Raw genomic sequence first — 27,174 nt, 5'->3', positions numbered from 1 at the left:
TTGTTCAGGAAGACGGTGTGAAAACATCACCAACCTGTGTGCACTGAAGCCATGTCTGAATGGAGGAACATGCGACGGAAACGAAACAGGCTTCAACTGCGGATGCTCAGTTGAGTGGACTGGAGAGAGATGCGAAGAGATGGTTAATTTCTGTGCCAGCGCCCCCTGTAACAGAGGGAGGTGTACACCGGACCTCTTGACGGCAACTGGGTTCAAGTGTGATTGTGATTTTGCATGGGTAGGGGAAAGATGCAGCAAAAATGTGGGTAGGTGAAATGTTGTCTTATATGTTAATATGAATGTCTTGAGAGAGTCCCGTGCTGCATTCCAGAATCCAACAAACAGGCAGAATAGGCGAGTAGGTGGACGCCCTCGACCCGCACTTATACAGGTACAGCTGCCGTCTAGAGTGAGTGAGTGGGTTGGGTTTAACGCCACTTTTAACAGTATTCCAGTTATAGCACGGCATGTCAGCTTAATGTGGGAGGAAAGCCCGAAGTGATGCAGGTCGAAGATGTTTACTACTTCGAAGAAACCAACGAACATGGGTATGGTGCTGACAAACCTACAAGCAAAATCGGGGTGAACCGGGATTCGAACCCACATTCATAGGTTTCTTGCCTGCCCAAGGGACGCAGCTCTGCACAAAGAATCGCGGCGCCTTAGACGATTGGGCCACCCGTGCCCCACTGCCTTCTAGAGAATTTGCGAGACTTGAATAATGTCGTACATCAACAGATGTAAACAAGGAAGTGGACAAGCTCCCCACAGCGGAACACTCAACACTGTGATTGCTATCACGCGAAGGCGTCACGCGCTGGGATGGAGATTAACCATTAACATCTAAGGGAGGTCACTCTTTATCAAGGTCACTACCAAGGTCAATATTATACGAGCGCCTCAATCAATTTACCACTTACTATCATCAGTAACAATATGCGCTGCCACATAACATGAACTATAGATGCAGTCAGATAACAAACAGGTTACATGGGTTTTGGTTTTCCTTCCGGAGAAACAGATGGACAGTGTATCCAGCCATTGAGTCAGATGACTGTGCACATTGTTTGATATGAGGATTGTTGATGAGCATCTGATCCACCAATTGAGACCAAAGTAATGGCATTTCTTGTTCTATCAAAACTAAAATAGAATTTAGGACAAAGAGGATTTCATGGCGATTAATTATGCTATTTTTGCTAAATCACATGTTTTTCTTACAATGACTATTTCGTCATCATGAATTATCTAATAATAAAGTAACACATTTGAATGGAAAAAAATAGCCAAAGACTTCATTTTCAATAACTATTTCATACAGGCTTTGGATGTCATTAGAAATATTCCTAAAAACATCATGTTCTTTGTATTCAGACACTGTCAACATCACGCTCCTAGGAGAGATTGATCACACAAACAGAGGTGACCTGACTGATGGCTTGAACAGACTCATCCCAGAACTTGGGGAAATTCCAGGAAAAGTGGATGTCAAGTTCGCCGCAAATACACAGACAGAATGCAAGTGAGTGATAAACAGTGAATGAGTGTATGTGAATGACTGCATGAGTGAGTTGGATATAACGCCACTTTGAACAGTATTCCGATTATATCATGGCGTGTCAGCGCAATGTGGGAGGAAAGCACAAGTGATGCAGGTTATGGTGCTGACAAATCCGGGCGAACAGGCATTCGAATTCATGATCATAAGCCCTTGCGTATCCCAAGGAAGCAACTCTTCAATGAGAACTGCGGCGCCTTAGACAACTGGGCTACCCGTGCCCTCGAGTGACAAACAGGACGCTGCTGTACAAGAACAACAAATAGGGAACTACATTGACTTTAGTATTTGAGTATTCCGTCCTGCAATGAATGTCACGATCTCAACTAAGTTTGTTTTGAATATATATTTCAGTTATACTACAACGTACGTACAACTCTATTCATCTTTGGAGAACGGCACCATTCTGGACAGTGCTTCAGTAAATATGATCTTCGAATCCAACAGTGATGAAATCCTCAATGAATATCTGCCTCTTCCTTTGTACCCTCCCCGACAAGAAGAGAAGTCGACGGTGAAGGTATACCACACGATGCCAACAGAGGTTGTTGTCGATGCCTTGATAACGTCTATATAACAAAATGATACAAAAAAAATGCCTTTTGTAAGGACGTATTTTCGTTTGTTTTGTTGTTGTGTGACGCCACACTAAGAAGTATTCCAGCCATAGGCCTGAACTTGTCGAGGCTGGACCAGACAATCCAGGGATTTACGACATGGGCAACAATCAACACACTTGAGATACAATGACCATCAATCAGTCTTGTCACGGATCCTGAACACCCAATCCATTAAGCCTCCTCTTTAAGTAACATTTGAAATCATAAATCAATCTTATTCTCGGGTACACTATTCTTATTTGATATGCAAGTTAATGTCGTAACACTTTCTTTGATTAGATCAGTTCAGATTACTGCAGGTCTATACGTGCGTATTTCAGAGACCACATGACAGTTGGGACACCGACCAGTATGTGCTGGTCGTTCTACTTCCTTTAGGACTTGTCCTCATGATTGTACTCCCTCTGATGGCTTTTGGCATCTGGAAAAGAAAATCGTAAGTGGTACATGACATACCAATTGATTAACATATTGCGTTGTACAAAGAGGGGTGTCAATGACGACAGGCATTCTGAAGGCCTTTCTAATCAGACCTCTTAATACAATCGAGCTGATCCCTCAAGACATATCATGCACGGTCCAATTGATCTAGGATTGTTTTGAAAGAATATAGTTTTACATACAAAAGATGGTTGCTCACGATGTTGGATGTCCTGAATACATTGCTCGGCTCCTCCTTTTAGTGATATTTATTTGTAAGCCTGAAACAGTTTTCTGTTTCTGACACGATTCATCACGCCGCCAACACCCAACACGTGGGACACGGCTAAGGGAAATGTCAACCCATGTAACCAGTAAAGTTTCATAAATGTGAAAATATTTTTCTCTTGCATCGTATTGATATTTGCCGATACAGGGAGCGCACTTTGGGGTTTTTAAAAATGATTTCATAGCTATGTTGTAGATATGTGTAGCCCTGAACTTTATAGACTCGTTAAGCGGGCACATAAAACTTATATGATTTATTACAATGCTCTGGGCACTAATAACATTCGAAAAGAATTAGTTTTTGTTTTATCAAGCATTGAAGTGAACAACTGTTATTTTTCCAATTTCAAGAGACACGTCACAATGTATAGAAGACGAAAACGATCAAATCAACTCATTTGGGATGGATGTGCCACGCAACAGGAACCCAATCAGACCTGGTACAATTACAGGAAGTCTTCAGGGTGCAAGTGTATCTCCAGATGGTAACCCATGTCTTCACTTCCATGACGTAGATGAAGGGGCACTCGACCCACACTGTGATGACACATCAAACATCCACGGAGCAACTGGAGATATGACCCTTGTCCCGTGGAGCCAAGAGGGAGCAAGCGTTTCTCCAGATGACAACGGGCGTCAAGGTGACATAACACCACTCGATACTCACCGCCATGCCACAATACATATCCACAACGGAACTGGAGATATGCACCTTGGACCGCGGAATATACATGGTGCAAGCGTTTCGGAATCTGTCAACACGCATCTTCATGACGAAGCGACACACGAAGCTCGCCATCATGTTGCTGCACATCTGTCTGTTGATGTGCCCCATCTGCGTCAGACCATCAACTATGAACCGTTCGATCGTTGTGAGGAAGTGGATACAGACAGCACTGTCACCGATGACACCGATGTTGAGAACATCTCAGAGGAAAACCCTTATGTCGATGTTGTTGTTTTAAACATGTAGTTTTAGTTGCCCCAGACGATGTATTGTCAACTAATAAGAATAACGAAAGGACATGTGTATCGTTATCACCTGGTGTCAGTGGACTTTCAGTGATCCATTCATATATTTTTTCGCCAGTAATTTGGTCATACGCCGAATTTCTGTTATGCTAGACTGGTTATTCTCTCTGAGGTTGAAATTTTATGTATATTTGACACACTTCTCTTTGCTAAATCAGCTCTTAACGTTAATTATAGTTAAAATGAACACTGCGTTTGATGCCATTCTGATATAATATACTATAGATAATGTAAGACATTAAAAGCATCTCTGCCATGAGACTGATGGCAGACCGTAATCCCAACACCGCACTGTCATCGCAACTATCCGAGTGTGTCAGAAGCGGTTGATAGCTCAGTGGTTGAATCATTGACTTGCACGGCGGCTGACCGGGTTCTAATCCCATGATGAGCACACAATATGTAGAATCTGTTTGCGTGTGATGTAATGAATGTGGGACACGAAAACATAAACGCAAACCTGGGTCAGTGGGGGTAGTCTGTTGTGAAATTGCCAGCTCGTCACGCCAAAGGCCTTTGTTCGATTTCCCACTTGGGTATAATGATTGATTTGGATGGAATATTGCTTAAGGCGATGTAAAACCCAACTCGCTCCGACCTCACTCAGCCATTGATAAATACTGATAATTTTCTTATATTTACTGATCCAGATAGATATGGAGACTAGTTTGTGAATAGGGATCAATTACATGATGTAAATATCGTATCAGATATATGCAGGTGTGTCTTAATCATTATAGGCTAGCTGCAAGTTCAAGTTTGCAAGGGGCGGTCGGGTAGCCTAGTGGTTAAAGCGTTCGCTCATACTTAATCATCACTCACTCACTCAAGTTTGCAAAAAGAATAATCTCTAAGTTGTGTTTATTCACTGTCAAGTTATTCACGAGACTTGTGCTACTCCACATGTCAACTTTTGAAGAGAGGTTAGGCATGAAACACAAGGCGCATGCAGCGATTACTAGACAAAGAATAACTGATAATACATGCAGACAGTGGTCGTCCATACATGCATTGTAAAGAACTTTATAAGATTTCTATTTCCTTGAATACTATTCTCGAAACAATCGACATTAATACAAATGAGAACTCGCGCTTGTTGACATTAGAGTAGCTGAGTAATCGTTCCAGATAACAAAATGAGATATCTGTAATATGAATGAAATTGCACCAAACCCAAACCAAGACTTGAGTCAATTTCCCACTTTATGAAAAACACATTGATCAACTATGTGGGGCTTGGTCATTCAATGTGAGGATGGAACTGTTTAAAAAATGTCATAGCTAATATTTTGGCGTAACCACACAAATATTTCTCAATCAATGTATGATATAATACATTGCCATATCCATACCCATTGAGGTACGGGGAAACGTCACCAATCTTCCATGTTTGTTGTAAAAGCCGACTACAATGAAAACAGGTTCGTTTCAATATGTGAGCAGACCGATTGTATCTCACTGTATCCCTGATAGCGGATTGTTTACATGTCGCCGTGACATTGCTGGCCGCAAAACAACATTGACTAACTTCGCTTTTTCACTGTATTTCCACTACACAACACATCCGAAACTAACAGATAAAACATGTAAAACGCCGAGAGCCAGGCCTTTGATACACCTTTTAAGGCAGTTCAGTGACCACTAAAGTCCATAGACTTGATCGAGGACGCATCCATATATATCACTGTAAAAATATCGTTCTTGGAATAAATATACTTATATGCTTAGTCTTTAATTAGCCTTTATAATGTTCAAAGTGGTTACATATGTGCTTCTTGGTAACTAAAACTTCCAAGTCATCTCTGCAGCAGAGTTTATACTTTAGCGATGTCGTTCTATTAAGATGTAACTGTAATGTATAAATAGTAACATATGTGTAGCCTCTTCAGTTTCACTTAAGCATTAAAGGCAGTTTATTATATTGATGGCGGACTCATTCTATCATGTTCAATGCTTAGAGTGAACTGTTGCTTTGGCAATCGAAGTGGGATGTAAGGACATATGGGGCTTGTTTCAATCTTAATAAATAATGGGAATATCACATAATTAAAACATTGTGGAAAAGTATTCTTCATCAGTCATGACGTTTTGGGGTTTAACGCCCCTTTGGGCAGTATTTCAGTTATAATATGTGTGAGGAATGCCCGAAGTGATGCAGATATTGTGTAAATTAATCTGTTGTCCATGAAAACCAATGGCTACACCATACCCCATCATCAAACGATTGGAAGGCGTACCATGGACATGGTCGACACATTTATTGTCTTTGGGATGCTCTTCCTAATATTGGGGGAGGTCGGGTAGCCTCGTGGTTAAAGCGTTCACTCGTCACGCCGAAGACCCAGGTTCGATTCCCGACATGGGTACAATGTGTGAAGCCAATTTCGGTTGTTCCCCCGCCGTGATATTGCTGGAATATTGTTTAGCAATAACGCCGTAAAACCATACTCACTCTTAATATTGCGTTTTGTGCCATCATGTTCTACTCCATAAGAGCCAGTTAAAGAGGATCTGGTGATTATATAACGGGTGGCCTGGTTATCAGTGTGTGATTGTTCATGCTGTCTAGCTTTGGCTTTTCTGGTCCCTAGCTATTTACAGGCCGCCGTGATAGAGCTGCCGTATTGCTGAGTGCGGAGTGACACAACACTCACGTAATCAAAAGATGATATGTTACAGTTTTACTTTCATAGCTGTTTTTGTCCACACGCAATTCAGTCAGATCACTTCCACCTTCGGGCGCCATGAATACAATAACACTTCGCAGTGAGGACGCTGTGTTTGTTTAGCGACGCTCTCTTTGTTTGGCGACTGCAGTAAACAGCAACAGGCGACCAGGACATATAAGGTATGGTTCCCAGGGCTAGTATTTACACTTGCTGAGCAAGATATTACTGCACATGCCAAAATGGACTTCATCATGAATTTGAATGTGCTGGAAAAATAGCATGGAATAGCAGGCGTTGCACGGTGCATCCTGACAGATGTGAGTAATGGAAGTTAATATTTACCACAAGTATTTCCTCAAGTTCAATGACACATCGTTGTATCAGAAGGCTGAGGAAGTATTAAACACGGACCCACATTCGCCCGGGTGCGATTTAAGTAAGGATATAGTCACGTGTAATATACGTCACAACATATGTGCGCGCAAACGTATGTAGTCTCCGGTAATCTCTTTGGGTTTAGATATCAGTGGACCGAACAGTGACAGTACATTTGAGACAACCCTCCATCCAGAACAGCTCTGATGATGACTTATGGATATGATGTCTACTTGTAGATATTGGCCGGCACACTGTTTGGGTGTGCTTTTTGCGCTCTGGCTGCTGTTGATTTCGGTAAGTGTTTAAGTCATACTTGAACACTCGTTTTATTGTATATAATTCACATACACGGAGTTTGAAAAACAAATAAGAAAGCTATTCACCTAATGGTGTATTTGTACGGTTTTTATTTCAATCTTCAAAGCAGTGAACCGCCTTAGTTCTAGGTTCTTGTTCGTTGATTTATCCGTTTTTCGAGACAAGCAGAGTACCGATATAAGACTATTAGTTGACCAGAAGTGACACCTCCTTAAACAAGATAATCTGGTTCGGCTTAACTAGGTTTAACTGTAAACTGATTAAGTGTCCTCTTTCTCGTTACACAAAATGGGATTCAGGTATGCTTAGTTAGTAAAGTTTTTGTTCATCACGCATGAGTTTGGGTTCAATTCCCAACCTGGGTTCAATGTCTGAATACCATTTATGGTGACCTCCCACCACCCGCTGTGATATGGTTTCGACATTGCTAAAACCAGCCCCCCTATAGTGATGGATACTTGGGTGATTAATGTATGTATTTTGAAATGAGTATTGGATCTGATATACTTTCAAAATGAAACACACAAACGAAGTGTAAAGGTAAAGTGTCATGTCAATCCAAGACTCATCCATTTTTACAAACCCTATTCAACAAACTCAGCTTGGTATGCTTTAAAATGATGTCAACGTGTAGCGTTTCTGATCAGAACCCAGGCCTTTGTCATGCCCAGTTAAATCCTCAAAATGTTCCAAACTGAGAGATGCCTACTATATTGACTTTGTGACGCTTGGTGAATCGATGAAAATTCTTAATCATATGTATTTTATTAACAGTTTCCTTTGTGGAGGCAGTTGAAGGTTTTCTTGATATTGGATCATCTTCGAGGCTCTCCCGTCCCCTCTTATATGGCTAGTAAAGTGCAAACTATTATTGCGTCCTCGACATATTAAGTCAATTCCCGAGAGAAAAAATATAACAATCGTAGAAATTACTTAAATGTCAAGGAAACGTGTTGACATCATACCTTTGATCTTGACATTGTGTTTCCTTAAAATAAAGATTAAAGTCCTGTAACGAGCGTTCAATGACTTACATCCTGTTTCTGTACCGTAAACATCGAAACCCTATTTGTCCAGCACCTGGCGGAAGAATAAATCAATCGTGTTTGTCTAAGCAACATACATCCGTACATACGTACATCTAACATGCGTTTACTTTAAAATATGAAATAAAAATTGATAAAAAGGGTGACACTGTACACACTATTGTCTTATTTGTCCCAAATGCGATTGAAAAATCCGAGGAGGAAGAAGGCAAACTGGGCGCCGGCCCGACGTAGAAATTGCTCAGTGCGTTTAAGAACGGGAACCCGTTTTAACCCCACTGAAGTAAATTTCCTCAGTGGCAGATATTGTCGTTTGGGGGACGATTTCGCCTGCCATTTTTTACCTAGTGAACGCTATTGCCGTTTGTTTACTTGCTCTTAAAAAGTGGAGAGAAGCATCCTCTGAAGGTGACACCATGTCTGCATGGAGGGCTGTCAGAGTTAACCCTTTCAGCTGAAGATACTTGGTGACAGCGCAGTAGCCAGTTGTGTTCATTTTCATCAACAGAGAATACCTAGCCACTTTGATGCCTGCAGAAATATGCTGCCTGGTTGTGTGTGTGGTTCAACTGCAGCCCGTAACCTTGATATACTTAGTACATGCAATTGAAATATAAGAGTGTACTATACATCCTTCGTAACAAGGCTCAAAACGTTTCAGCCACCCCTGGTAAGTAGAGTCACTGCGTTAGGTTCTGTCGGTGACATTTACCGAAGTAAGGGGAGAAAATATACCCCCACAGCTGAAACGCATAACCATTTTGTGTGGTAAGCAACAAACATTCACTTAGTCATCAGAACACTTGATAAATGATGACAAGGCACAAAGGACACGTGACCAATATGAAGACGAATGTCCAGGTCATGAGAACTCAGAATCTCGCGTGTTCGCCATTAGCGTGAAGTATTGTCTGTCACCTCCTGCTCATGGACGAAGGGATCGCACGGTGGCGAATATTATCTCACTCGGCCGGTGGTGTTGCTGTGTATGGGGTTCAGGATGATCACTGCGCTGCCACTACCAAACCTGTTTGCGGCTAAACCTTTATGGTGACATCGGGCCATCATAAATCTTCCATCTGCTCGATGCAGCATAAATCTCGACTCGTCATACGCTGTTGATGATGTTGTTGCGATCCTGGGCAGCCACGAGGCTATGACTAAGGCTATGTGGGGTATAATGGTGTTCGTGCCGATAACTCTAACAGATGGTGCCATACTCTGGCTACATCCGCCTGCTTCAGATCGTCCGATGAGGTTGTTCTGGTTTGCACGGTAGGCTGAGGCATGAAAATACCAGTTATTGCAAGAGAATATCACATTGAAAAAAAATAATTAGGTGGAGCGATGTTTCTGCTTGTCCATTTGAGGTGACATAATCGCGTTACCATTAGCTTTCCGTTTTTAACTTTACATACAAGACAGGATATGATACTTATAATCAAAATGTGCATAAATGTATTCTTTCTATGTACGATATGTACATATATTATCTGATAGTTTGAGAATAGTTTATGGAGGAAGAACGAATGTGCAATAGAACACGCCGACCATTTCACCTTCCGTGATAATTTCTTTATGGTCGTTTGCAAATTGTGAACATAGATTTGTTTATCAACGCATGTACACTAGTCCTTTTAGTAAACTTTTGGGATAAGACATTTAGGCAAGAAGTAGGCATCCCAATGCGCACCAATTGTGCTCACCTTCTTGTGGATTTGTTTCTTTATGCATATGAATCGGCATTTCTGATCGAATTGGCAAAGTCAAAACAAGGTGATTAGTCCAAAAGTTTAACTTAAGCATCAGGTATATCGATGATCCTTATCGTTCAGTAACCATCAAATAGCCAATCCCCTTCCACTGATATACCCACCTGAACTACGAATGAAGGAGACCAGTGCATACTCTTTCTACCCAAATTTCAAAAAGAGCATCATGCGACTCTTGCACGGTGTGTTTGATGAAGTTTACAACATTCAAGACCTTGGTGAAGCTTTCAAAAAGCTTTATGGTGGACATGTGGAGGTCCTTTCCAAATTTGACGCATAAGTGACAGAAATGATGTCCGATGCAATTGCACATTTTGACTTGTACCAGATGTTCCCGTGTTTTTTCAGGCGAACAACTGACTTGCCTTTGCATGTGTTTGCCACCGATGGGGCAGGATACGCTCACCTTTTCACGAACACCTGGTTTCATCACTGTTCGATAGTGATTCATGAACACATGATCATGATATAGTCGGAATCGTACAATCGACTCTGCTTTATGCAGAGATTTCTATTGGATATAGTGAATACTGACGGCAAACTTTTTCTCACGTGACTTTGAAAGGCTTATCCCTGGCTTCCGGTGGATATCACAAGCCTTCCAAAGTCACGTGAGAAAAAACGGGATCTCGTCCTTGATTCTCTGAGCGAAGAAGAACAGACAAGTATATTAAGTGTGTAAAACAGTTTACTCCACATTAAAAATAAAACGTCTTGGTCGTGGAAATGTGTCACACCGGTCAATCTGATCATCAGGTCATGCACCAGAGTTCCGAGTCACAAAGTCAATTTGTAAACTTGAACACAGGTGTGGTCCACCCATACACACATGTATCATGATCCTGTTGAAAGAACAACCAGAACAGCAATAGGTACCATTATCCCCTTGAAAAAACTAGAACAGGAACAGGTACCATGACCCCCTTGAAAGAACATGTTTAGACCTTATTTCAGTTTACGAAATAAAATTTACACACATCTGTCTCTATCATTAAGGTATATTGATATATACAAGATCTCTGCATCAATACCCTTGGGTTGTGTGGAAATACCCCCAATATCCCATGTCAGGGTAGTAACAATGTGTGACCAGGTCGATTGTATGTCACTGTACCCCAGACACTGGATTGTTTACAGTCACCGTGATATTGCTGGCCTTAAAACAACTGTTACATTAACTAACTTTTTCACTCTATTTCCTCAATATGATGGACTACTAGTAGCTAACAGACGAAACAAGTGAAACTCACTGTCAGTCACAGCAGCTAAAAGGCAGATACTTGTGGATGCGATCATTAGATACATCAGTCGGCGTTATAAGGACGTCGCGTTTGCTACCGGATCTGCACCCGGTAACTGTAGCACGCATATAAGTTTTAAAGGGATATGAAGACAAGGGGAAGACGTGGCTGAGTGACTTTACTTCTCTGCCTGTTGACTATCAGGGTAGGTGTTTAATACATCTACTGAAGCCGACCAATGACCGCAATTGTCCACAGACAAGATAGAGGACGTACCCATATATCATACAGTATTCTGAGGATAAAATTACTTAGCCTCTTCAATGTTCTGCATGGAGTCATATGCACTTTTTGGTAATCAAACCTATTAGTTCCTCTCTTTATACTTAAGCAATGTACGAGGTCGTTCTATTTGTGCCTTGTAATTTATACATAACTGTAATGTATACAATATTAACATATGTGGAACCTTTTCAGTTTTATGGCGCATAAACGAAAGTAAGTTTATTATAGTTTTAGAAGACTCATGTTCTATAGATCAGAGTGAACAGTTTCTTTGTCAATCACAGAGGGATTAACAGATGACAAAGGTGGCGTTTTTAAAAATAATAAATAATGGGAATGTCACATTATCAAAACTTTGTGGAAACATATTCTTCATCCGTCAAGTAACTGGAGCACAATACCAATGTCAATGTCATCCTCAATGGATATATCGCGATGGCCGTTGGCAAATATGGAAGATAATATTGACCCGGCGGCTGATGGCTGAGTTGAACACCACTTAGAGCAGTCCTTTAGTTATAACACGGCGCTTCAGCTTAACGTGTGAGGAATGGTGTGTGAGGAAGTGATGCAGATCTTGTCTTGTGTGCATTCATTGACAATATCTTTTCTTTTCATGACGATAAATAACTACATCTTACCCCACCGTCAGACGAGCAAAATGTGCACCAATGATATTGACTTCCTCATAATTATATATTTTCTACCCGATAACGGCAGATTACAGCCTTTAACATTCACGTTGGTCTGCTAGTCCGCTAGGACAAGACTAAGAAATTGTGATGAGGACAAGTGTATATTCATTGCTGTTAGTTCTCGCTAACATTTGATGATTTTATTCTGATTATATAATTCTCAGTGCTTTACTGACAGAAACTATAAACATATGTAGCTCTACAAGGAACAATATTAAATTATGTATGTCTGTGGTTCAAGGAAGGGCATTGTCGTTGTTCTGCTGTGTCCTTCTCATAAACTTTCGAAACATTACAATATCCGCCATGGAGGGGGTACTCAGATGGAGCTGAGCCCCAGGCCAAGAATCCTAAACAATCGAACAGAAATAGTAGTCTACCACTTTATTGCCTATTTTGTGTTTGCTTATAGAATGTGTACATATCATCGTAACCAGAAGTGTTCAGTGTCTTTCTGGCATTAAACTTTCAAATCTATCGCACAAACTCAGAATACCGCTTTAATAGCATGATGGGCGTTTTCATATTTTCAAGCACTGATTGGTTGATCAATGCATTGACTCATCTGACAGTTCCACACGTTAAAACTAACTAGGGATATACCAAGTGCTGTGCGGGATTGTTTTAAGCCTAAGTAATGCATGTGTGTTTAATTCACCAACTACAAAAAACAAAATGTGAGCATGTTTTAATCTTGATAAAATAGTAGTTTCATGTTTCCCTTTTGTCATGGTTTAGCATGACTAGCTACTAACTCTGATGACTAGGGAGATAAGGTTTCAAACTTGAGTGGTGTAAAAGACGTCCCTACATGCAATAAACCAGAAGTTGGTATCCATAAAGTTGTACGTTTTCTTACTTACTCACCAACTTCTAGAATATCAATTAAATAGTAAGGTTTCCACCAATCCTCTGAACAATTCTCATACAAATGTATTTCTTAGGCTGCGACTAACGAGGATCTGGTGATAATACCTTCTGTGACCTGGTCATCAGTGTGTGATCGTTTCCCTCATGATATCTATCACTGGTTTGTCTCATCCATGCCGCCGTGATATAGTCGGAATGTTACTGACAGTAGAGTGACACACCACTCACAAAAACACTCTTTCCATAGCTGCCGCAACCGTATCCCTGTGCTGTTCCCTATAAACGATTTTGATATTGACTTGTCACTACACAGAACTTCGGACTGTCCCATAGTGATTTCCTAAAAGGTCCCTGCACTGTATATGCTTCAGTTAAGTGCATGCATCGTCATCTAACGACAAATGAATCATGATTCACTTCTTAAGACACTGGCTTTCAAATACTAGGACTTATATTTTAGATCGAATAACAAGATATTTACTTTTTGAGTTGTAAACCGGACTGAAAAATATTTTTTATCCTCAATTGAGTGAATGACTCAGGAGATAGACCTCAAGTGATTTGAAGTTTGAGGTCGTTCATTGTAGAATCGATACCTCGATAGATGTACTGGGAATGAACATGTTTTTACAATGTTATTGTCAATAGAATCACCCTGATGTGTGGCTGAATGCCTCCGTATTTTAGGCCTAGCTGCAGACGAGATGGAGATGGTGATGAATATTAGTCACTAAAAGATTAGTAGTTACCAATATTTGTCATGAATTTTTTTATGGATTATAAGCTTGATGTTCGAAACAAACCTAAATTGATGCAGGCCTCAAACGTTTACCACTTAAAATGAAACTAATGAGCACGGATATGGTGCTGACAAAAAATGGGTACATATCATGGCGAGTATTGGATTCGAAACCAGGATCACAAGATTTTGACATGATGACGGAACGTTGCACAGCGTATTGCGCTGCCTTAAACGTTTTGGCCACCCCAGGCACCTTGCCTCCTATTGACCAAGCAAGCTATCAGATATAAGCTGATATAATAAATCACCTCAGTTCATATGAAAGAGCTCGTTTGGAAGTGTCATGAGGTAAGACCGTATGAAACATAGTGCCTGTGAGAATAAAATATGTATGGGTATGGAAATATTTCCTACAGCATTAAAAACTGGACTTAGTAGATTAAATATAACACTTACGTACCAGGTTGCATTCTAATCGTTATCAAAACTTATTTGCATCATAAACTTGCCTTGTATGACTAAACGCAAGTATGGATAAACACAACATTGTTCCATAGGGAAACGTGTCATGACCAACAGTAAACAATCTAACATATTTAAGAAAAGGCGAGTACCCGTTACTAAAAATAGATTTTCGATTTACGATGTATGTGGATTGAACACAATCATTTTGAATGGTAAATGTCTTTGGAGGCAATTGAAACTGAAAGAAATTCGAACTTCATTTGACATTCTTCATGTCAACGTTATTATATCATATTCAAGATGATATTACTTTCTACTATATACAAATGTCTGAATCGTTTATTCATACCTTAACAGCATGTGAAGACTGACGGCAAACTGGACATTCGGTTCATCAGTTACTGGTCAGATGGGAAAGAAATCAGCGGGGATTGTTGTGACAATGAGCTCCCCATTTGGTGCAATAATAAATGTGACCCAAAGTTTACCCTGCGCATTGACGGGTAAGTACCGTGGAATGAGTGGACAGTGTTGTGGCAGTGAAGCTCGTACTTTGTGTATTGTTAAATGTGAGCCAATGTTTATCTTGTGTAATGATTGGTAGGTACTTTTTTATATATTTATTAACAAACTATACGAGTTAGACATGTTCATTTTGGGACCGTTTTCTATTTGTAGGCTATCGTATCTCGTGTAAATAAATGACCCGGACCTCTGTTGCCATTAATACATCAGGTTAAGTACATCACACAAAGGTTATTTTAATGTTGTCTTTCTGATTCTTCCTAGTTTAGGTATTTTCTTGCTCGTGTTGAGATACCACCGTGTATTAGTAATAGAGGGGGCGACGCGATTATAGATTAGGCTCAATGTCTGCCAGCGTCATTGTACATATTTACAAGAAAGACAATACAAGTATCAAGTGAATGTTTAAGTAATAAGAGGGCACGGGTGTCCCAGTCAGCTACGGCGCCGCAATTCGCTGTGCAGAGTTGCGTTCCTTGGGCACACCAGAAACCTATGATTGTGGGTTCGAATCCCGGTTCGCCCCGATTATGTTTCTAGGTTTGTCAGCACCATATCCATGCTCGTGGGTTTCCTATGAACTAAAATTTGATCCTACTCTGCGTTGATTGGCTGCTGACTTTGTGGGCATGTCAAGTTATGTGCATAAATTAAACAATCACCTGATTCATGTCACGTCACAGTATGCTTTTCCTACACCTAGAATGTATATCAATCTCGTCATTTTTGTCTGCTTTGATATAAACAAGTGTTTTTGGTTAAACTCTTGTATGTTTTCGTTATCGAATTTAAATATACGCATTGACTGTGTATTTTTGTCTGTTAATGAATCGAAAAACCGATGTGCTAACTGTATGAATCAATCCTTAAGTGCATTTGACTTTATTTAGTAAAATAATATGGTGAGTTTAGGCCTTTGGTTTACAATGTGTAGGAGGGGAAAATGACGTGTTTTTAATGTTAAGTTATGTTACCTGTAGATTTGACAGCATCAGACAACAATATTATGTTATTCCAGGCCAGACGGAGCGCACTCCTCTCTTTACAAGAGGACCACAAACAACATAGATAACCATAACACGATCCACTTTGGAAGCAGCATTCTAGGAATAGCGAATCCTATCATCATACCTGTGTCCAAAGCAGTACCGGTAGGAATGTCACCTAAATTTAAATTACACTCCATGGTAAAATACACTTATGTCAGATTTTATTGTAAATCTTTAAGCCACATATAAGAATCCTTAACTGCTCTGTGAATGTTGATAATAAAACTAACAGACACAGGTCTTGCAATGCCATGTCATAGATTAGGCTCAATGTCTGCAAGCGTCATTGAACATATTCAGAAGAAAGAAAATACATGTATCAAGTGAATGATTAAGTAATATGGGGACACCGGTGGCCCAGTCGTCTAAGGTGCCGCAATTCGCTGTGTAGAGTTACGTCCCTTGGGTACGCCAGAAACCTATGATTGTGGTTTCAAATCCCTGTTCGCCCCAATTATGTTTCTAGTTTTGTCGGCACCATACCTGTGCTCACCGAAGTGGTAAATGTCTGAGATCTGCATTACTTCGGGCTTTCCTCCCACATTAAGCTGACACGCCGTGATATAACTGGAATACTGTTAAAAGCGGTGTTAAACACAACTCACTCACTCATTAAGTAATAACACATATTTTTGAGCTAAGCTGGAATATTGCTGTCTGTAGTGTTAAGCAACAAACTAAGCATATACATGTTGTTTTCTCCAGTCCTCAATACAAATAACGGTGCAGGTGTTTGACCATGATGACGTCCCCTATGACGACCTCATGGACGAACTCTCCAAGTGGATCAACATCCGGGCCGCTGCTACAGAACAGACAGCCGTGTACACCCCATACACAGTGTGGAGAAGAACAAAGTGAGTCAGACTAAGACATAACTGGGATGATACAATAGAATTAGGTTGGGGGCCAGAACAAAACTTTGAACAGAGCGAATAATTTGCGATGTTGTCTATTCTATGGATACCATTGGGGTTTTGAATGATGGTCGGTCTAGCATCAGCATAATGTTGATCTGACTGATGCATCTAAACCTCAGGGCCATTTGATTAGCACATCAGGTTTGTTTATAACGATGTTTGGCTCATGTTACAACATAAAGAGGCTAGTCATTCGCACAGTGGTGACTCTGTTACAGAAGCAGTTTTAACCTTGACTGTTTAGTGACACAGATTCTTTGATGGTGTAGGTCGATTGTTACAAAGAAAATGATAATGTGAATGAGAAACGCTTGTGTCCGAAATATTTCAGTCGAGTTGCTGGTGCAATAAACATTGAAATGGTGTCTGCTCTGAGGGATGTTGATGGAATGCGTGGGTTGTTTCAGACGTTACCTGCACCAGGTGAATCCAAATGAAGCTGTTAAGTGTAGTTGCACACCACACTATCTCTAGTACGACAGGACACAGGTTCACCCACGACCTCTTCCGAGTTGCCGTCATTAATTTGTCATCATTTATTTCGATTATTTTCTGAATTATTCAACTGACCTCCCCTTACCATAACCAGGTTGTGGAACAATATTGCATTACACCTTTCGACCATTAACTCATAGCTGATTGTATAGAACCCGACTGTTTCATATTCAATTTGTTTCCTTTTTTTATAAACAAATTGAAGCAATTGTGACAGTGGTTATATGATCAGGCACCTAAATCAAAGTGCTTTCATATGAATTTGCACAGCAAGATGAGAGACAAATATGACAAGCGGAAATGTTTGGTTTGAATTATAATTTCAGGTTACAGATTCAGGTCCGTGCCTACTGCGACCCGGACTGGTATGGGACAGTGTGTGAGACATATTGCAAGGCCCCTCCTGACCAGAGTCACTACACGTGCCACGCCCACACAGGAGCAAAAGTGTGCTTTGAAGGTATGTTCAGAAGGTTGATGTCAGTGTTGTGTTTGTTACTGCATAATACATTCAATTTCAAAAGAAACTGTGATTGTGTTGGTCTTGTATTACGACCCTTTCGCAGGTTTCAACGTAAGCGGTCTCAACGTACAGTAAACTACGTTTATCCCGGCCATTTGCGGCAGGCTTTAGTTTAAACGCTTATACCGAACATAACATATTGGTCCCTTTGAGTTCGTTATAACTGTAGTTAACTGTATATTGAGACCCTGTTTTCCGTCCGCTCGGATTAGTTCATTCAGGATTAATGATTCATGGGGATGGAGTAAAATCCATGTCCATATTTAGACATTATCTTACACTGATCATAAAGTGGTTTTCGGATCTTACGGTGTCCGGATTGACAGGGCATCGCCAAGTGAAGCTTCATTTCAATCATAAAATTGCAGGTTGGGAGGGCGATAACTGCGATCAGGACATTGATGAATGCACAGAAATTAACATGTGTCAACATGGAGGCAGTTGTACAAATACACCCGGAAGGTTTGAGTGCAGTTGTATCGAGGGGATCAAAGGTGAGTAGAGTTTACCTTTATTCTACATTTGGATTCCCAAGAGGATCAGGCCACATAGCATGTCATTTTGCGACCGTATGCTTACATTATGTGAAAAACTCTTGTCCCCCTCAATGGTATTGCAGAAATACATAGTTTCTACAACGGCCTTAAACTCTCTATATGCATACTCCCCAACCCCCTCACCCACACAATCTCCCCTATAAACATACGTTTTTAAGAATTCCAGCCGAGTAATCGAGTGGAAGCATTAAACACATAATACAAAAGTAACAATAAATGGACTAATTTGCTAACACGTAAATTGCTTCCCGAATTATTTCCGTTTATACTTCACCTAATAAGTCCACACACAAACAAAGCACACGCAAACGCGAGCTGATGCACACAGATCCATATGTGCAAGCAATATGTCAAATATATTTAGTGTAGCAATACAAGGTATAACTGCTTGAAACACTGACTGTTACTCTACAGAGGAAGAAGGGCTAAAAACCTTTAAATGCAACACTACTCGGTGGGTAGTATCGATGGCAAGCAGTCTCTATTTATTAGGTCGTTCAGACGGCCTGTGTGGTTTAGTGGTAGAGCGTCCGCCCTGATTGTGGAAGGATGGGGGAGGCAGTTTCGATCCGCGTCATACCAGACTTGTTCTTACCGCTTGGCATAAAGGTACTAAAACAAGGACTGGTCGGCTCGAAATCAGTATACTTTGTCTGATTTGGTACACACGCACGCACACACACCTGCATGCATGTCGCTCTATAAGTGCAATAATTTACAAAGCGACGTTAAGCCCCATTTCACCACACCTCACCTATTTGGTCGCATGAATTATATAATATTCAGGAAGACGATGTGAAATCATCACAAACCAGTGTGCACTGAAGCCATGTCAGAATGGAGGAACATGTGACGGAAACGAAACGGACTTCAACTGCGCATGCTCAGTGGAGTTGAGTGGAGAGAAATGCGAAGAGATGATTAATTTCTGTGACAGCGCCCCCTGTAACAGAGGGAATTGTACACCGGACCGATGGACGGCAACTGGGTTCAAGTGTGATTGTGATTTTGCATGGGTGGGGAAAAGATGCAGCCAAAATGTGGGTAGGTGAAATGTTGTCTTATATGTTAATATAATTAAATTTTCGTTGTGTTCATGGAAATTCCTGCATTCTGATTAGCTGAATTGGTCACGTGTTATTGCATTCATTTCCCATGAATGTAAAAAATCAAGCCACGCCCACCGCTGCGCACTACTTTTATTACTGTGGAATGTCGAGGAATCCCAATATTACAGTCGAGGGAATTCCCTTTCTGCTCACGTGTATCGTCATGCACAGGACATTTAGCGACTTTCATGCATATTCATTGTCCAAATTACCCTTTGAAACCGAAGGCCGAGAATGAATGAAAAAGCAAACGTGCAGGCTCGCTCGCCAGTTTTTTTTCCCGCTCGCCTCGGTTCAACTTTCTTGTCTTCGCGTTTCATTTCTAACTAGCATTTCTCCAACTGTTTTACCGTAATCAGAGAAGTAATGTTTGAATCACGCAGTAAATGACCATGTTATTTGAAACAGCCGCCTTCTCTCGGACATATTTCTTCCGGTTCGTTACAGTCTGACTGTTGCAAGTCTTTTCGCCTCTTGCCTTAATTGACAGGTCAAATGAACATTGTTTTAATCCCACTCTCCGTTGATTGGCTACTGACTATGTAGGCGTGTCAAGTTATGTGCATAAATTAAACGATCACCTGATTCATGTCACGCCACTGTATGTATTCCTACACCTGGAATGTTCATCAATGCCGTCATTTTTGTCTGTTTTGATCTATGCAACTGTTTGGGGTTAAACTATTGTAGATAAAACATGTTTTACGTTGTCGAATTTAATTATAAGCATTGACTGTGTATTTTTTTCGTTTCATTGAGGTATGAATCGAAAAACCGATGTGCAAACTTTTGTAAGAATCCGCTACGCGGATTCATACAGTTTGCACATCGGTTTTTCGATTCATACCTCAATGAACCAAAAAAAATACACAGTCAATCCTTAAATGAATGTCTTGAATGAGTCCCGTGCTGCATTCTTGAATCCAGCAAACAGGCAGAATAGTCTGTGTTTTCCGATAGGCAAGTAGGTGGACGCCCTCGTCTCGCACGTATACAGGTACAACTGCCTTCAAGAGAATTCGCGAGATTCGAAGAGACTTGAATGATGTGGTACAACAACAATTGTAAACAAGGAAGTAGATAAGCTCCCCACAGCGAAGCTCTCAACACTTGGATGGCAGGGAATGCGTCACGCCCTGGGGTGGAGATTGACCATTTCCATCCAAGGGAGGTCTCTCTTTATCAAGGTCACTACTAAGGTCAATATTTTAAGAGAGCTTCAATCAATGTAACTATCGATGCCGTCAGACAACACACAGGTTACATGGTTTTTGATTTTCCTTCTGGACAGTGTATCCAGCCAACGTATTGAGTCAGATGACTGTGTACATTGTTTGATATCACGGTTGTTGATGAGCATCTGATCCACCCATTGAGACCAAAGTAAAGGCATTTCTTGTTCTATCAAAACTAAATTGGAAATAGGATTTCATGGCGATTAATTATGCTATTTTTGCTAAAACACATGTTTTTCTTATAATGACTATTTCGTCATCATGAATTATCTAATAATAAAGTAACACATTTGAATGGAAAAAATGGCCAAAGACTTCATTTTTAATAATTATTTCATACAGGCTTTGGATGTCATTAGAATTATTCCTAAAACCTCATGTTTTTTGTATTCAGACACTGTCAACATCACGCTCCTGGGAGATATTGATCACACAAACAGAGGTGACCTGAGTGATGGCTTGAACAGACTCATTGCAGAACTTGGGGAAATTCCAGGAAAAGTGGATGTCAAGTTTGCCGCAAATACACAGACAGAATGCAAGTGAGTGATAAGCAGTGAATGGGTGTATGTGAATGATTGCGTGAGTGAGTTGGATATAACGCGACTTTGAACAGTATTCCGGTTATATCATGGCTTGTCAGCGCAATGTGGAAGGAAAGCACAAGTGATGCAGGTTATGGTGCTGACAAATGATCATAGGTCCTGGCGTACCCCACAGAAGCAACCCTTCAATGAGAACTGCGGTGCCTTAGACATATGGGCTTCCCGTGCCTCCGAGTGACAAACGGGATGCTGCTATACCAGAACGACAAATAGGGGCCCACTTTGACTTTAGAAATTGAATGAATGTCACGATCTCGACACATTTTTTTTAAACATTAATTTCAGTTATACTACAACGTACGTACAACTCTATTCAGCTTTGGAGAACGGCGCCTTTCTGGACAGTGCTTCAGTAAATACGATCTTCGAATCCAACCGTGATGAAGTCCTCAATGAATATTTGCCTCTTCCGTTGTACCCTCCCCGACAAGAAGAGAAGTCGACGGTGAAGATAAACCACACGATGCCAACAGAGGTTGTTGTCGATGCCTTGTTAACGTATATATAACAAAATATTACAAAATGTATTGCCTTTTGTAAGGACGTATTTTCGTTTGTTTCTTTGTTGTGTGACGCCACACTAAGAGGTATTCCAGCCATAGGTCTGAACTGGTCGAGGCTGGACAACACAATCCAGTGATTTACGACATGGGCAACAATCATCACACTTGAGATACAATGACCATCAATCAGTCTTGTCACAGATCCTGAACACCAGATCCATTTAGCCGCCTCTTAAAATAACAATTGAGATCATAACTCATTTTTGTTCTCGCGTTCACTATTCTAATTATATATGCAAGTTTATGTCGTAACACTTTCTTTGATTAGATCAGTTCAGATTACTGCAGGTCAATACGTGCGTGTTTCAGAGACCACATGACAGTTTGGTCACCGACCAGTATGTGCTGGTAGTTCTGCTTCCTTTAGGACTTGTCCTAATGACTGTACTCCTTCTGGCTGCTTTCAGCATCTGGAAAAGAAAATCGTAAGTGGTACATGACATACCAATTGATTAACATATTGCGTTGTACAAAGAGAGGTGTCAATGACGACAGGCATTTTGAAGACCTTTCGAATCAGACCTCTTAATACAATCGAACTGATCCCTCAAGACATATATTATGCACCGTCCATTTGAACTAGCATTGTTTTGAAGAAACGAATTTGTTCCAGAAATTACTGGGAAAAATATAGTTTAATCTTAGGTTTTACACACATAAAAGATGCTAGATGTCCCCAGGAGATTGTTAACTCCATTCAGAGGAAGCAGTGACTGAAACAGTATATTGTCGCTAACCAAATTTCCAGGTCACAACACCCAACACGAGGGGCAGGGTGAGAAAAACGTATTCACATTGTACTGATATATGTCTATGCAGGGAGCGTGCAGTGGCGTTATCAATAATGATTCCGTACAGCAATGTTATAGACACATGTACTGAACTGTTTAGACTGGTCCAGCGGACAATAAAACTTTGATATCTAAATGATTTATTACAATCCACTGAGAAGTAATAACATTCGAATATAATTCTTTTTTATTAAGCATTGAAGTCAACAACTGTCATTTATTCGATTTTCAAGGGACAAGTCGCAATGCACAGACGACGACAACGATCAAATCAACTCATTTGAGATGGATGTGCCATGTAGCAGGAACCCAGACACAGCCGGTACCATTACAGGGGATCTTCAGGATGCAAGTGTATCTCCAGATGGTTACACACGTCTCCTCTTCCATGACGTAGATGAAGGGACACTGGACACACACAGTGATGACACATCCAACATCCACCGGGCAACTGGAGATATGACCCTTGACCCGTGGATCCAAGAGGGAGCAAGGGTTTCTCCAGATGACAACGCTCGTCTTGGTGACGTAGCAACACTCGATACTCGCTGTCGTATCACATCATACATCGAACCAGTAACAGGAGATATGACCATTGACCCGTGTAGCCAAGAGGGAGCAATCGTTTCTCCAGATGACAACGCTCGTCTTGGTGACGTAGCAACACTCGATACTCGCCGTCATGTCACATCATACATCGAACCAGTAACTGGAGATATGACCCTTGACCCGTGTAGCCAAGAGGGAGCAATCGTTTCTCCAGATGACAACGCGCGCCTTGGTGACGCAGCAACACTCGATACTCGCCGTCGTGTCACATCATACATCGAACCAGTAACAGGAGATATGACCCTTGGCCCGTGTAGCCAAGAGGGAGCAAGCGTTTCTCCAGATGACAACGCTCGTCTTGGTGACGTAGCAACACTCGATACTCGCTGTCATGTCACATCACACATCCAACCAGTAACTGGAGATATGACTCTTGACCCGTGTAGCCAAGAGGGAGCAAGCCTTTCTCCAGATGACAACGCGTGTCATGGGGACGCGGCAACACTCGATAGTGTCCACCTTGTTGCATCATATATCCATCAAATTATTGAAGATATGACCCGTGACCCTTGCAGTCTACAGGGTGCAAGCGATATAACCATTGACCCGTGCCATCTACAGGATGAGGAAGAGGATGAGTATACTGTCATCGATGACAACGATGTTGAAAACATCTCACAGGAAGACCCTTATGAAAAGATCGAGTTTTAGTCGTCCTAGATTATGTATTGATCAAGCAGTAAGGTAATGAATGTACTCGATACACAACTCTTTGCGTGTGTACCTGGTACAAGAGTTAACAAGAGTTTGATGTCATTCTGATATGATATAATATACATATAGGAGATTTACAGTAAACTATAAATATGGGATTAAAAAAATTATTGTGCATATTAAAACAAGTGTCATCCAGGCAATATTTCTGACACAAAACTTTAGAACCTATTCGTATTCCGGAAACTATCGAGAGTTGATAAGCACAGTTATCACGTGACGTGACGTCATAGTGGAGAATTGATGTGCAGACGATCTCGTTTTCTGGCATCACCTGACAATGCCGTCGATGAAAACGCTAAATGACGTTATACATATTCGCCCATATCGATTTGAACCAGCAGTTGTCTTAACAACAGCGAGGACAGCGAGGAAGATCTACTGAACGAAGACATCAGTCTGATGTCAATACCGAAAGACTGGGGAACACAATCTGGTGCCAAACGCTATCCTGACATTTCTTAATAAAATGGATGTTTATCAATAAAACATAATTCGTGAGGCATTATTCTTGTGTAAAATATGCAAGATGTAGATTGAAGCTTAGCATTGTCAAAACATTATTAATTGTCTTGTCTTCATGCCAAACAATTAGCATAGGGCTATTTAAGCATAATCTGTTTTCATTACAAATGAATGTTATGTATTAAAAGTGTATTGTCAAGCGGTGGTTGGTACATTTAATACTGCCGCGTAAACAGTTATGATAATATGTACTTCAGTGGTCAATAGAGGGATAAGAGATGCTGGCATTTAGCTTACTGCATGCATAGTGACTCTACTCGTCTTGTCAAAAGAACATCCATCCTTTTAACATGGACTGACATATATTAGAGAGAGGCACAAACGAAACATGAAATAGATTTATTCAACAACAAATAAATCAACTGAACTGACAATATCGCACTGAAAATGTTTGTCACATTATAATTTCTCTAAAAAATTCATACTTATCCAACCTAAAACAGTTGTTTTGTCAAACAATAACTTATCCAAGAATTGAACAGAAAATAAAAATAATCGGTGGTGGTGGTGGATCCAGACATTTTTTAGTAATTTCACTTGAAATCGCACCCTTACAATGTTTTTGAGATTTGTGTTGTGTAGTATTCTGGTTTCTGGGGTGAACAAATGACACTCAGAGTGAAAAATTAGATGTTGTTCGGGATTCAGGGAAGGAGGGGGTTGGTACCCTTAAAAATGTAGATATGTTCATCCTTTGTGTTTTGTAAATAAATAAATGAGACCTTTCCCACAATCAGATAAGAACGCAAGATCATGAACTGAATATATAAATTTATGTACATCAAAATTGTGCCAAATAACTAACCTTGTAATCTGGTCACTGTGCATGGGCCTTTGTAATTGTTGCATGAGGGTAGTCAGTCATGGATCACATGTGACAATAAATACTAAAATTTATTTTTGTAACCAAGCTGGTTCACCTTGTGTGAATCTCTCTCTCAGACAGATGCCTCAAAATGCAAGAATCACAAAACGGCATATCCAGTAGGTTTCCATTTTCTTTCTCGCTGACATCGCTTTATCTACCCATGAAGATGCGGGGGTGGGGGGGGGGGGGGGGGGGATAGGTCTTCAGCAAACCATACTTGCCTCAAAGGCAACTATGCTTGTCGTAAAAGGCGACTAACGGGATCGGTGGTCAGGCTCGCTGACTTGGTTGATGCATGTCATCAATTCCAAATTCTTGGATCGATGCTCATGATATCAATAACTGGATTGTCTGGTCCGGACTCGATTATTTACAGACCACCGTCATATAGCTGGAATATTGCTGAGTGCGGCGGTAAACAACAAACAAGCAAAAACAAGGAAAACATCGCTTTATCCAAACTTTCCTCCTCGCTAAGTCGGACTTTTCGCTTGGAACTTTCAAGAAATGACACTTCGTACTTTTCTTAGACTAAAACACTCCTACGCCCACACCATACGGAAAGTCACTTCATTGTCATGTTGGTTAATGCACGGTAAACGAAACAAAATGTCGGACGGCTCTCCACTATGACGTCACAGCTATAGCTCGGCCTCCAGCTGGGATGTCAATATGCATACGCGCTGGTTGTGGGATCGGGCAGTTGATTGTTGCTTTTTAGATAACAATGAAATAACATATGAAGGAAATAATTCTTTATGCACTTTGGAAGACTATATTACATGTTGTAAAAAGTTATTTTTTCTATAGACCCCCTTTAAATGCATCTGGGTGGCCAACAACACAGTCATTGCAGGCTATTCGAGTGCATCAGATAGCTCACTGGTTGAAGCATTGCCTTGCACGCCGGCTGACCGGGTTCTAAACCCATGATGAGCACATGTTGTGACCACCACATCTAGGATCTGTTTGCGTGTGATCTAATGAATGTGGGATACTAAAGAGTAAATTCCAGGACTGTGTCATGTTTCTTGGGGAGGTGGGGTAGCCTATTGTGAAAGTGCGTTCGATTCCCACATGGGTACAATGTGTGAAAGCCATGGTTGGCGTCCCTCGCCGTGATAACGGATTGAATATTGTTTAAACTCCGACCTTACATAGACATTTATATGTCACAAATACTGACAATTTTAAATTCTAGTTACTGATTCAGATAGATATGGATACTTGTTTGTAAATAGGGATAGATTACATGATGTACATACCATATCGGCTATATGCAGATGTAACTTAAACATTGTATACGATCAGCCAGTTCAAGTTTGCAAATAAAGTCGTCTTTAAGCTTTTCTTATTCACTGTCAAGTTATTGACGAGTCGCTCCACTTATCAATGTGAGGGAAAGTTTAAGCATGAAACACATGCTACAGGCAGTGAATACCCGATAAAACATAACTGATACTACATACGCGCATTTTAAATGGTTTTAAATGATTACTTTGTCCTTGGATGAAGGTAATATTCTCGAAACAATCAACATATGACAAATCGCAAACTTGTGAACATCAGAGAATCGTTCTAGATGACCATATGAGATTTCTGTTCGATGACTGAAATGGTGTCGAAAGCAACGCAAGGCTCTAGTCAAGTACACACTTTATTACAAAACTGACGATGCTCCACTAAC

The 27,174-nt window shown here is 40.7% G+C and overlaps 1 protein-coding gene across 1 annotated transcript; it reads left to right on the top strand.

Moving 5' to 3' along the window:
• The first annotated feature begins 1,506 nt into the window (after nucleotides 1–1,506).
• LOC139444685 (uncharacterized) lies at nucleotides 1,507–24,031 on the top strand. The gene is made up of 13 exons (XM_071225617.1): nucleotides 1,507–1,522; nucleotides 7,108–7,259; nucleotides 14,757–14,902; nucleotides 15,943–16,075; nucleotides 16,679–16,830; nucleotides 17,715–17,848; nucleotides 18,280–18,405; nucleotides 19,255–19,512; nucleotides 21,207–21,354; nucleotides 21,703–21,892; nucleotides 22,290–22,405; nucleotides 23,005–23,518; nucleotides 23,942–24,031. The coding sequence occupies exons 2-13, from the start codon at nucleotides 7,179–7,181 to the stop codon at nucleotides 24,029–24,031; spliced, it is 2,088 nt and encodes a 695-aa protein (XP_071081718.1). The 5' UTR covers nucleotides 1,507–1,522; nucleotides 7,108–7,178.
• Nucleotides 24,032–27,174: the final 3,143 nt, after the last annotated feature.

This window comes from Haliotis cracherodii, unplaced genomic scaffold, assembly GCF_022045235.1.
Source record: "Haliotis cracherodii isolate W230 unplaced genomic scaffold, xgHalCrac1.p SCAF_6, whole genome shotgun sequence".
In the NCBI taxonomy this organism is placed as follows: Eukaryota; Metazoa; Mollusca; class Gastropoda; order Lepetellida; family Haliotidae; genus Haliotis; species Haliotis cracherodii.
Note: the sequence above shows the minus strand (reverse complement) of the source record. Positions and strands in the feature narration are given on the sequence as shown.

Excerpts from the sequence above, each read along its gene's own strand:
- LOC139444685 (XM_071225617.1), top strand. The coding sequence starts at position 7,179 with ATGGATATGATGTCTACTTGTAGATATTGGCCGGCACACTGTTTGGGT. Across the intron at positions 18,406-19,254 it reads TTGTATCGAGGGGATCAAAG|GAAGACGATGTGAAATCATC; the intron begins GTGAGTAGAGTT and ends TATAATATTCAG. Across the intron at positions 23,519-23,941 it reads ACCCGTGTAGCCAAGAGGGA|GATGAGGAAGAGGATGAGTA; the intron begins GCAATCGTTTCT and ends TGCCATCTACAG.